This window comes from Plecotus auritus (assembly GCF_963455305.1).
Source record: "Plecotus auritus genome assembly, chromosome: 6".
NCBI classification, from domain to species: domain Eukaryota; kingdom Metazoa; phylum Chordata; class Mammalia; order Chiroptera; family Vespertilionidae; genus Plecotus; species Plecotus auritus.
In genome coordinates, this window is record NC_137773.1 from 172602335 (window position 1) to 172614399 (window position 12065).

General features: G+C 38.7%; 1 protein-coding gene across 1 annotated transcript in view; it reads right to left on the reverse strand.

Annotated features, from left to right (window-relative positions):
• OXSR1 (oxidative stress responsive kinase 1) overlaps positions 1-12065 on the reverse strand; it is a 76059-nt gene that overhangs the window by 19086 nt on the left and 44908 nt on the right. Inside the window, exons 6-9 of the mRNA XM_080675663.1 lie at positions 8232-8341; positions 7358-7459; positions 3924-4057; positions 521-569 (exon numbers count right to left, since the gene is read on the reverse strand). Coding sequence (XP_080531789.1) covers positions 521-569; positions 3924-4057; positions 7358-7459; positions 8232-8341 — 395 coding nt within the window. The remainder of the gene's footprint in view (positions 1-520; positions 570-3923; positions 4058-7357; positions 7460-8231; positions 8342-12065) is intronic.

Here is a 12065-nt window from a genome sequence, read left to right on the forward strand (position 1 = left end):
CTTCCATTTTTTTATTCTGAAGCTCCTTTAGGGTATTGCTAACATGGGTTTATAGACTGAGACAGCGTTAGTGTATTGTTAGGAACCATTATCTATGAAAAGTTTGCTTTATACCATATGTCCTTTGGGATCATGGCCCCATACTTCCAACATAGTAACATCCCACTTATCAGACATCTTTAGGAAATAAGATGTTTAGTAATTTAGTAGTAAACCTTGAAATGAGAGTTCCGTATTTTTCATAGATTATATTTATAATGGCAAAATTTAACATTCATTGTTCCTGTTATAAGTTTAATCTATTGACATTTAAATTAATTTATATGAAAAATAAATTTACTTATTCTAAATCATGTATCTTAATTACCAAATACTGTAAAAATGGCACCCTCTGCAATTATTTGATCTACTACTACCATTCTTCTAAACACAATCATATTAACATAGTACAGCTTCTGAGCACTTTAGGTAACTGAGGAAGATAAAATGAACACAAAAATCAGAAGTTAGAAATGCCTACCTTTGCTTTTTGGAAAAATTTGTTCCTCAACAATTCTGCTGCTGTTGGTCTAAAACCAGAAAAGAAAGTGTTTATAGTTAATTCAAATATAATGTGGGTTTTTATCTTCAAAACTGAGAAAATGATTTCTTAAGCAGTAAGATAAAAATCAGTGTACTCCACTTTCCTTAACCTGCTTAAAAAAAAAAAAGTAGGTTAAATTTGGTATAAGACATTGAGTAGAATAAAAATTCATATAGAAATGTCCTGATAATAATTATTGTAGGTTCTTTGACAAAGTCACTAGGTGAAATTTCTTTTTGGAAGCATGATTTCTCAGTGGCTTCCAATACATTTGCTATTTAATATTATTTCCCAAGAAGTAGGATAGAAAATGTTTAACTAGGCATAAAAATACATCTGGACACTGACAGCAGTGTGGTGATAGCCAGGGGGTGAGGGGGCAAGGCGGTGCTGGGTGGAGCTGGGCAAAGCAGGAAGAAATGGGGACATCTGTAATAGTGTCAAGAATCAAAATAAGTATTTTTAAAAGAAAAAAAAATACATCTAAACTCACAAAGTCTTCTGCTTCTTGCTATGTGGCTGCCTGCTAGCCTTCAACTTAGGTAGCTACATTATTAAAAACTAGTAGCCCTGCGCAGGAATCTGTGCACCAATAGGTCGCTGCAACCCTCCTATAGCTCTCCGCTCGCTGCCCCGCCCTCCTGTAACTCCCTCCACCCCCTCCTCATAGCTTGCTGCCCTGCCCCGTCCTGTAGCTCCCCACTGCCAGCTTGTAGTTCGCTGCCCCACCCTCCTGCTTCTAAAACCAGGTGAAACCGTTATCCTGCAGATCCGTGATCCAGTCGTTACGCCTCAGGGCGTAACAGATAATTAGCATATTCCTCTCTTATTATATTAAAAATAGATTTCACCATTTCCCTTAAAAAATACTCTACATTTAATATATATTCCCCAAATTTAATCTAAACTCAATTTTACTCAACTGTGCAGAGTCTTACTTCCTTCATTTGAGTAAAGGCATCATTACCAACTTTACAAATTTTTAACTGAGTATGTCTGAGAATAAAGAACAAGCAATACTATACTTAAGAGCCAGGTCCTGATTACACCACACACCTACCATGTAATCCTGAGCAAATCACTTCTCTAAGGTTCAGGACCACTGGGTCAATTCCCTACAAACAGTGGTTCTTAAATGTTGCCATGCATTATATCTGGGAGCTGAAAAAAAAATCCTGATGCCTAGGCTGCACCCCACACCAATTAGAGGGGAACCAGTGGGGCAAACCCAGGGATCAATTAGTTGTTCAAATTCTCCAGGCGATTCCTATTTCGATTTCTATAAAGAGTAACAGACAGAATAAATGCACACTGACCACAGTCATTACCATTCCTATTTTTCATTCAGTCAAGTTTTCAATATGTTCGATAGTTTGTTTGCACAATATTGCTTCTTATAATTCATTACTATTTCCTAGGATCGGTTCCTTCTTTCTAAATACAACTTATAAGAGTTCTTTAAGTGCTAAAACATGACTGGAAAACGTAATCTTTGTCCGGAAAACATCTTAATTCTATGCTTAATTCTTGAATGTTAATTTGATTAGTTGGAGAATTCTGGGTTATTTTCTCTCAGCATTATGCCAGTATATTCTGGCCTCAACTGTTATTATTGGGGAAGTGGCTAATGGTCTACTGGCCATTCCCCAGGAGGTAATCTGTTCCCTCAGTGTGCATTTAAATAAGAGTTTCTATTTGCCTCTGTGTCCTGTAGTTTCATGACCATGTGTCCAAGTGGAAAAGGGGAATGCTGCTTGGGATTTTGGGAGATGGTCTTTAACCTGAGGATAGAGGTATATCAATTCTAGGATATTCTCAGCTATTATTTCCTTGAACATTGTATCTCCCACATTCTTTCTAATCCTTCCTGTAAAGTCCATAGGTAGATGTGTATACATGCTAGGTGTACCGGTTAATAATAGCTGATTTTGTAATCAAAGAAAACACGATAATTTCAAGAGAACCATCAAAAGTGCTTTATTCAAAGTAATGTCCATCGCTAGCTACACATTGCCCCATCTTTCAGGTAATTTGTGGATACCGTCCCAATAGAACTTTTCTTGTTTTGAGGCAAACCATTCAGAGACCCAATTTTCCACTTCTTCGTATGTTTTGAAATGCTGCTCAGAAAGTGCATGTGCCATCGATCGGAACAAGTAGTAATCTGAAGGAGCAAGGTCTGGTGAATACAGCGGGTGGGTTAATACTTCCCAGGCAAGATCTTTTAACGTGTCTTTAACTGGTTTTGAAGTGTGTGATGGTGCATCATCATGAAGCAAAATTACTTTGCCGTGTCTTCTGGAACATTCTGATCGTTTCACGATCAAAACGTGGTTCAAATTGATTATTTGTTGTCGGTAGCGATCAGTATTAATGGTTTCACCTGGTTTTAGAAGCTCATAATACACCACACCTTCCTGATCCCACCAAATGCAGAGCATTGTCTTCTTTCTGAAGCAATTTGGCCTGCAGTCGATGTTGATGGTTGACCTGGATCAACCCATGATTTTGTGCCTTTGGGATTCTCATAATAAATCCACTTTTCATCGCCAGTCACAATTCGATGCAAAAAAGACTTTCTTTCGTGCCGTTGAAGGAACATTTTACTGATGACTTTTCGATTTTCCATTTGTCTTTCGTTCAGTTGATGTGGCACCCATTTTCCTTCCTTTAAAATCTTTCCCACTGCTTGTAAACGATCGGAAATTGTTTGCTGAGCAACATTTAATCTTTCTGCAAGTTGTTTTTGAGTTTGACACACATCTTCATCCAATAATGCTTGTAATTGTTGGTCTTCAAACTTTTTCGGTTGACCTGGACATTCTTTGTCTTTCACATCGAAATAATCACTTTTAAAGCATTAAGCCAGTGTTCACAAGTATCTTGAGATGGAGCATGTTCACCATAAGCTTCCCGAAGTATTCAGCAGCACTTTTCTTCAAAATAATAAATTATAACTTCCTGCAAATGCTCTTTTTTTGGCACAAAATTCTACGTTTTTAAGTGTAAAAATATCTATGATGTTAACACCTTCAGCAAATTTGACATATGAAGTTTTGAAGCTTGTTGTCAATACAACAAAATAGCATACATATCAAATCGCATATATATCAACACATGTGTAACTCCATCTATTGACAAAAATCCGCATTATTAACCGGTACACCTAGTATATGTGTATGTGTGTGTCTGTTACATACACACACTCTGAACCTTCTCATTCTATCCTCTAAATGTTCTTCTCTCTTTCATATGCACAAATAATTCTCTGTGCATGTATGTATATGATTCCTAGTAACATATTAGATGAAGAGAAAAGTAAGCCTTATCTGATATTTACCTTTTTTCTGGATCCTTTTGAAGGCACAATGAAATCATTTTTCTAAACGATTTTCCATATTTTTTCAGCATTTCTTTATCTTGAACACCAGTTTCCAAAGAAGGAGGATCATTCTGCAGTGTCAGCATCAAAACCTGTAACAATTTTCAATATAATAAAAACTTCTAAAGACTCAGTAGAGTAAAATTAAATACTGTGGCCACGACATTTTAATATGGACAACCCCCAACATACGAACAGATATTATTTCCTAAAAGTTCACATTTAGACCAGTTGTTCAGAATCCAGAGTTATCCACATAAACAATATCCTATAGGAAGCTGGCTTCCCAGATGCTGTGCCTACCAGGCACACTGTATGTCCTTTGATTAGACTCCTTTCTTCAAGTCTTCTGTCCCCACTCCTATACTGCCAAACTACCTTTAAAAAAATTAAAACCATAGCAAAATTCAGAGTGTGAACTTGCTGACTTTTCCTATTCATGGCTCTCTTTCAACTTGACGCCTTGTAATCTGGCCTTCTCTTCCCAGAACTCCTCAGATAGTTCTATCATTGAAATCACTAATGATGTCCTAGGTAACAAAGCTGGAGCCTTTTTTTAGTTCTCCTTGTTCCTACCTTCCCCGCAGCAACTGACAATCTTGACTATCCTGTCTGTCTGTTCCTTCTTGGACTTTCCTGGCAACATACTAGCTTAATGCACAGAGATGCAAGTAATGGAAGTCCTTTTTATGTGATGGGACTTTGGGTGATTTTTTACTATACTGTTTGACTTTTTTATAAAAGCACAAGCCATTTTTCTACACATAAAGTCAACACTAAAAAATAAAAGGAGGCTACAAGCAGAATTATTACTTGCTTTTCAGAAATGGAATTACTAAGGTTGGTGATAGTTCTCATTTTGAGCAAATAGGTTAACTTGTGGATGTCTGTCAATAATTGCAGGAGTCACTGATTATAATAAATGGAAAGCAAACCTTATCCTCCCCCCACCAATATTTTTATTTTATTAATTTTTTTTACTTTTTTATTATATTTATTGGGGTGACATTGGTTAATAAAATTATATAGGTTTCAGGTGTACAATTCAATAATACATCATTTGTATAATGTACTGTGTGTTTATCACCCCAAGTCAACCTCCTTTTTAAAAATAAGCCATTTCTGCCCTGGCTGGTTTGGCTCAGTGGATAGAGCGTTAGCCTGCAGACTGAGGGTCCCAGGTTCAATTCCAGTCAAGGGCACATGCCGGGTTGCAGGCTGAATCCCCAATAGGGGGCATGTAGGAGGCAGCCAATCAATGGTTCTTTCTCATCATTGATGTTTCTATCTCTCCCTCACCCTTCCTCTCTGAAATCAATAAAAATATATCTATCTTGCCTAATAAAAGAGAAACATGCAAATTAACCATCACTCCGCTATGCCCACAGCCAATCAGAGTGAGTATGCAAATTAACCCAACAAAGATGGAGGTTAATTTGCATATGCAGGCGTGGAGCGAAATGGAATGAAGCCTGCTATGAGGGGAAGGGGGGCGCGGAGGGAGCTACTGTAGTGGTGCTTCAGACAGAAGCGAGGACTTGCCGGCTCCCGGCGGCCTGGGAGCGAGGAGGTGCCGGCTCCCGGGCAGCCAGGGAGCGGGGACTTGCTGGCTGCCGGGCCAGCAGAAGAGTGGGGACTTGCCGGCTCTGGGTGGCCAGGGAGCTGGGACTTGCTGGCTCCCAGGCGGCTGGGAGTGAAGCCAGGGGAAGGAAGGCCTATTCTTGCACGAATATCATGCAACGGGCCTCTAGTATATATATAAAAGACTAATATGCAAAGTGTCCCCTTGGGAGTTCAACCAGGAGACCGGGAGTTCAATCGTTCCCTATGACGTGCGTTGCATGGAATGAAGGAAGGCCCGATAGACCCTGATTGCTGGCCAGGCCTAGGGACCCTACCAGGCCTCTAGTTTAAAAATAAATAAAAATAAGCTATTTTTTTGGTTTAAAATCAGCCTCCCATCTTACAGTTATATATTTTAAAAAAAATTCTTCTTAATATTTTGTGAATATCCACTTTCTCCTAGGAATCTTCAACCTTTAGGCAAATTATAACCTTAAATGTTACTTACCTTTCACAGAAACAAAATTGCACCCATCAAACATGTAGGTCAATATATATGTACTAGAGGCCCAGCGCACAAAATTCGTGCACATGGAGAGGGGTACAGGGAGGGGTCCCTCAGCCTGGCCTGTGCCCTCTCACAGTCCAGAAGCCCCTAGGGGATGTCCGACTGCTGTGGAGACACTGCCCCTGCGCTCGCCAGCCATGAGCCGGCTTCTGGCTGAGCAGCGCTCCCCCTGTGGGAGCACACTGACCACCAAGGGGCAGCTCCTGCATTGAGCTACTGCCCCTGGTGGTCAGTGCATGTCATAGCATCCAGTCATTCCGATCAATTTGCATATTACCCTTTTTTTATTTAGGATATGTTTTGAATATGGAGAGAAAGAGGTTTTTCATAATAATCTTTTTATTGGTTTTGTACCTCTCCACACTGTTAGAGCCTTAAAGAGGACAGAATAACATCTTTTAAAGGTTCTACAGTACACCAAAGTCATACAGGTGTGAGTAATATCAATATAACAATTCACAATGGTGCTCTGCCATTTTAAACAGTCATAGAACATCTTGTAAAGTGGCAAGAAGAACTATAAACAATAACTACAAACAAGAGAACTATAAACAGTAACTGCAAACAAAACAGAATTCACGTGCATATTACAACTAAAGGGTCTCTCAGATAAAAGTGGTTACCAATAGTACTGGTAGCACCATCTTAAACACAGAACGCTCATTCTGTTACTAACGTTGGGGACAGGATTAACAACGACATTTCCAGTAACTACTACCATCAGGAAATCATAATAGGCCTTTTAATAAAAGCTGCTTAGTGTCCTAAGCAAACTTTTATTCAATATTAAAAATAATACGTATGTATGGCACACGAACACTTTGCATGGATTATCTTACTTAAGATATAAAAGCACTTAAATCAGTGCCTGGCAAAAGAAGTGCTCAATGAATGTCAGCTATAATTACTTTAATTCACAACTCTTCCAACAACCTTATGAGGTAGAAACGATCACCATCCCCAGTAAGGCTGTCCATCCCCATTAAAGGTGACTGTAAGGAACACACACTAAAATGAGAGGCATCAGACCCTAACATCAAACCAGCAAGCGTCAGGAGACGGACAGTCATCATATAAAGAGGACCGCTGCAGTGTACAGTCATTCAACACTAAACACCAAATACCTGTTAGAGAGTCTAACTGCTACGGGAGTTAGAAGGAATGCAGGGCAGAATTCCATGAGTGAAAACGTCCAATGCAGGAAGGTTCGAAAATGGAACTGGTACAGAAGCTGGGGTAGTACTTGGGGTACAAGCCTCACCTTCATTGGCGGATACTTATGATAAGGAGCAGCCCCTGTGGCCAGTTCAATCGCTGTGATCCCGAAACTCCAGATATCAGCTTTGAAATCATACCCTCGGACCTGTAGGAAATGGGAGGATGTCCATGATTACCTTTACCAGCCTCAAAGCGCTTTAAAAAAGTAGCTTCCAACATGTGTCAAGAAACATGGAAGTGTGCATAAGCTTTAAACCAATCATATAACCTAAATTAGGCAAAAGCTAAATATACTTGGGAATAGGAAAAAAAAAAAAAAAAAGCAAACTGAATGAATGTTCACCAACAATGGGAAATCGTTAAATATGGTACATTCACTTAAAGAGATATTATGTAAGTAAACAAAAGCAAGATTAATAAGTTCCATATGAAAATATGAAAAACACCTGGGATAAAAATATAAAATTGGTTATAATGCCTGGTCAGTATTCTCAGTGTTGACCTATGAATCAGGAGGTCAGGGTTCAATTCCTGGTTAGGGGGTGTGCAGGAGGCAGCCAATTGATGATTCTCATCACTGATGTTTCTATCTCTCTTTCCCTCTCTGACATCAATATAAATATGTTTTTTTAAGAAGATTAGGTCATTTAATTTGTATTAAGAAAAATATTACTAAACCAATCTTCATTATACTAGTATTATTCCTTAGGTTGTCTTTAGTATAAATCCTAGTTGCATATGTCCTTCGTAAAGGTCTAGTTTCTTCTTGTGTTTTTTTAAAGGGAGGACAAAAGTCTTAACCAAGGAACAGATATGTGTATTTCCCAAACCTAACCTAGTGTACCAACAGAAGCAAACATTACCCAGTGTTCTTCAATTTCATAACAAAACCCTAAACCATTTTAAAACACACACACCTGTTCCATAACTTCAGGTGCCATCCAGCAAGGGGTTCCAACAAAGGTCTTTCTCACTTTATTTCGGGTAATATCACCACCAGTTGCTAAAAAAGCACTAACACCAAAGTCTGAAACAGAGAAAATAATAGCAAGGTATTAAAAGCACAGTATGTAACATAAATGAATAGGAAAATAACATAATATAGTTATAGTTCTATATGCAAACAGCATGACATCTTCGGTTCTTCTTGCTGAACTTTTTTTGTGGTGTGAGAACAAAGCAAGTTTTATTCAAGGAGAGAAAAACAAAGGTCAGGGCACGGGTTGCTACACAAGAAGCAAAAAGGATGCATCCCAGCAGACATGGGCCAACTAGAGAGTAAGCTGAGCCTCTGCGGAACTTCTGGACCAAATTAAAACACAGCTTAACAGGTCCTTCATTCCATTCCTCTCCTCCTCGACACATCATCATAATCTTAGATTTTCCTCCTTGCTCCACTCTATTCTTTTCACTTTATCTTCCCAAAATGAAACTGCATACTCATCTATAATAATAAAAGCATAATATGCTAATTAAACCAGACAGCCAAAGGACCTCTGGACAAAGAAGGGGCTGTGAGGGCCGAGGCAAACCGTCACGGCTGCGAGGGCTGAGCCCCTTGCACAAATTTCGTGCATCGGGCCTCTCGTCTATCTATAATGAAAGGGTAATATGCTAATTAGACCGGACGTCATTCCAGACGAAGCCAGGGTCGGAAGGAAACCCAGGTCCCTGATGCCTGTCGGCAGCTGGAGGGAAGCCCAGGTCCCAGGTGCCAGAGGGACGCCAGTGCTGGCAGCCGGGGGAAGGAAGGCCTACTCCTGCACGAATTTCATGCATTGGGCCTCTAGTTAAACAACAATTCCCCACTGCCCTCTCCACGCGGCCCTGGCAATCAGCATTCTACTTTCTGTCTCTATGATTCTGACTACTCTAAGTACCTCATATAAGTGGAATAATACAGCATTTCTCTGTTTATAACTGGCTTATTTCACTTAGCATAATGTCCTCAAGATTCATCCATGTTGTAGAATATCAGAATATCCTTCCTTTATAAAACAAATAATATTCCATTGTATGTATATACCACATTTTGTGTATTGATTATTTCATTGATGGAATATTTGGTTTGCTTCCATGATTTAGCCACTATGAATAATGCTGCTATAAAAATGGGTGTACAAATACCTGCTTTCAGTTCTTTGGGGTATATACTCAGAAGTGGAACTGCTGGATCATATAGTATTTTTAAATGTTTCGGGAACTGCCATACTGTTTCCACAGCAGCTGTACCATTTTACATTTCCACCAACAGTGAACAAGGATTCCAATTTCTCCATATCCTTGTTATTTTCTGGGTTTGGGGATTTTCTTTTGATAGTCAGTCCTGGTGGATATGAGGTAGAATTTCCTCGTGGTTTTGATTTGCATTTCCCTGATGATTAGTGATGCTGAGCAGCTTTTCATGTGCTTACTGGCCCCTCGTTTATCTTCTTTGGAGAAATGTCTATTCAAGTCCATTTTTAAACACCTTGTTCTTTTTGATGTTAAGTTTTAAGAGTTCTCCGTAAATTCTGGATATTATTAGTCTCTTATTGGGTATATGACTTGCAAATCATTTCTCCCATTTAATGGGTTGCCTTTTTACTCTTTTGGTAGTGTCTATGCACAAAATTTTTAATTTTCATAAAGGCCAATTTGTCTATTTTTCTTCTGTTAAGCCATGCCTTTGGCATCATATCTAAGAAATCATTGCCAAATCCAATGTCATAAAACTTTTTTTCTATGTTTTCTTCTTAGAATTTTATTGTTTAGGTCTTACGTTTCAATCTTAGATCCATTTTGAGTTAATTTTTGTATATGGTGTTAGATAAGGGTCCAACTTCATTCTTTTTCATGGGAATATGCAGTTTTCTCATCACCATTTGTCCTTGAATAGACTCGGTGCTTTTGTCAAAATAATTTAACCATATACAGGGTGGGCAAAAGTAGATTTACAGTTGTGAGTATGGGAAATACAATTTATTCTTGCACTATTATTTATTAACTAGAGACCCAATGCACGAAATCATGCAAGAGTAGGCCTTCCTTCTCCTCTGGCACCCAGGACCCAGGCTTCCCTCCAGCTGCCGCCAGGCACCCGGGACCCGGGCTTCGCTCTGGCCACCGGCAGGCACCTGGGACCCGGGCTTCGTCCAGAAGGATGTCCGGAATGAAGTCCGGTCTGATTAGCATATTACCCTTTTATTATTATAGATGACTGTATTTTTCCATACAACCAACCGTAAACCTCTTTTTGCCACACTCTGTATGTGAGGGTTTATTTCTGGACTCCCTTCCTATTTCATCTGTCTCCGACTATCTTTATGCCCATAACATACTATTTTTTTTAAAATATATATGTCTTAAAATGATTTCATAAAGGAAGGAAGAGGGAGAAAGAGATAGAAACATCAATGATGAGAGAGAATCTTTGATTGGTTGCCTCCTGTACTCCCCTTACTGGAGATTGAGCCAGCAACCTGGGCATGTGCCCTAACCAGGATTCCAACTGTGACCTCCTAGCTCATAGGTCAAGGCTCAAACACTGAGTCATACCGGCCAGGGCATACACAACATACTACTTTTATTACTGTCGTTTGCAGTAAGTCTTAAAAACAGGAAATGTCATTCTTCCAGCTTTGTTCATTCTTTTCCAAGATTGTTTTGCTTATTTGAGGTTACTTGAGATTCCATATGAATTTTAGGATGGGTTTTTCTATTTCTACAAAAAAAGGAGAAATCATTGGGATTTTGATTGCACTGGATCTGTAGATCACTTTGGGTAGTACTGACATTTTAACAATACAGGTATCCCCCCACTTTCTAGTTTGCATAATACGAAAGACTACATTGAGTACCTGTTTTCACTAACTAAAAGAAACCTGTAGAGGGTTTTCACTTTTACAAAAAAAGCTGTTACTATACCAATGGAGGTTTTTGGTGAGAGCAAGTGGCTAAAGTTAACATTCTTGAAAGGAAGGGATATTCTTTGCTTTAAGCCATTTTGGCTTATGAAAGATTTCATAAAAATGCTCTACATCAGGACAGTGAGAAAACCTGTACAAACTGTATATAACTGGATCATGTGTTTTTATCCACTTTGCCAATCTCTGTCTTGACTGGAGAGCTAAACCATTTAAAGCAATCACTGATATGATGACACTTCTGTCATTGTATTATTTATTTTCTTTATGTCTAACAGATTTTTCCCTCATTTCCTACATTACTTTTGTGTTTTGTGTTTAGTTGATTTTTGTCTATATTCTACAGCTATTTTTTGTGTGGCTACCACAGGGGTTAGACTTGGCATTCTAAAATTATAACACTCTAATTTGAATTTATACCATCTTACCTTCAAGACAGAAAAACTCTTCTCCTTTATAGCCCTGTTCCCACTCTTTTTTATTATTGTACAAAAGCACATCTTGATACAGTGTGTGTTCAAAACCATAAATGAACAATTCTTTTAAATGCATTAGTCTCTTAAATTATGTAGACAAGACAGAGTTATAAACTAATGTTACTGTAATACTAACTTTTAGACCAGTAACTGTTTCCAATAGTGTATTAGTTTCTTAAATCATGTAGAAAACACAAGAAGTAGAGCTACAAACCATTGCTGCAATAATACTTACAATAACAGTTTTTATACTTGCCCAGGTATTTACCTTTATTGAGATCTTTATTCCTCATACTGCTTGGAGTTATTGTCTAGCATCTTTTCCTTTCACTTTGCAGGTCTCCCTTGAGCATTTCTTGCAGGGCAGGCC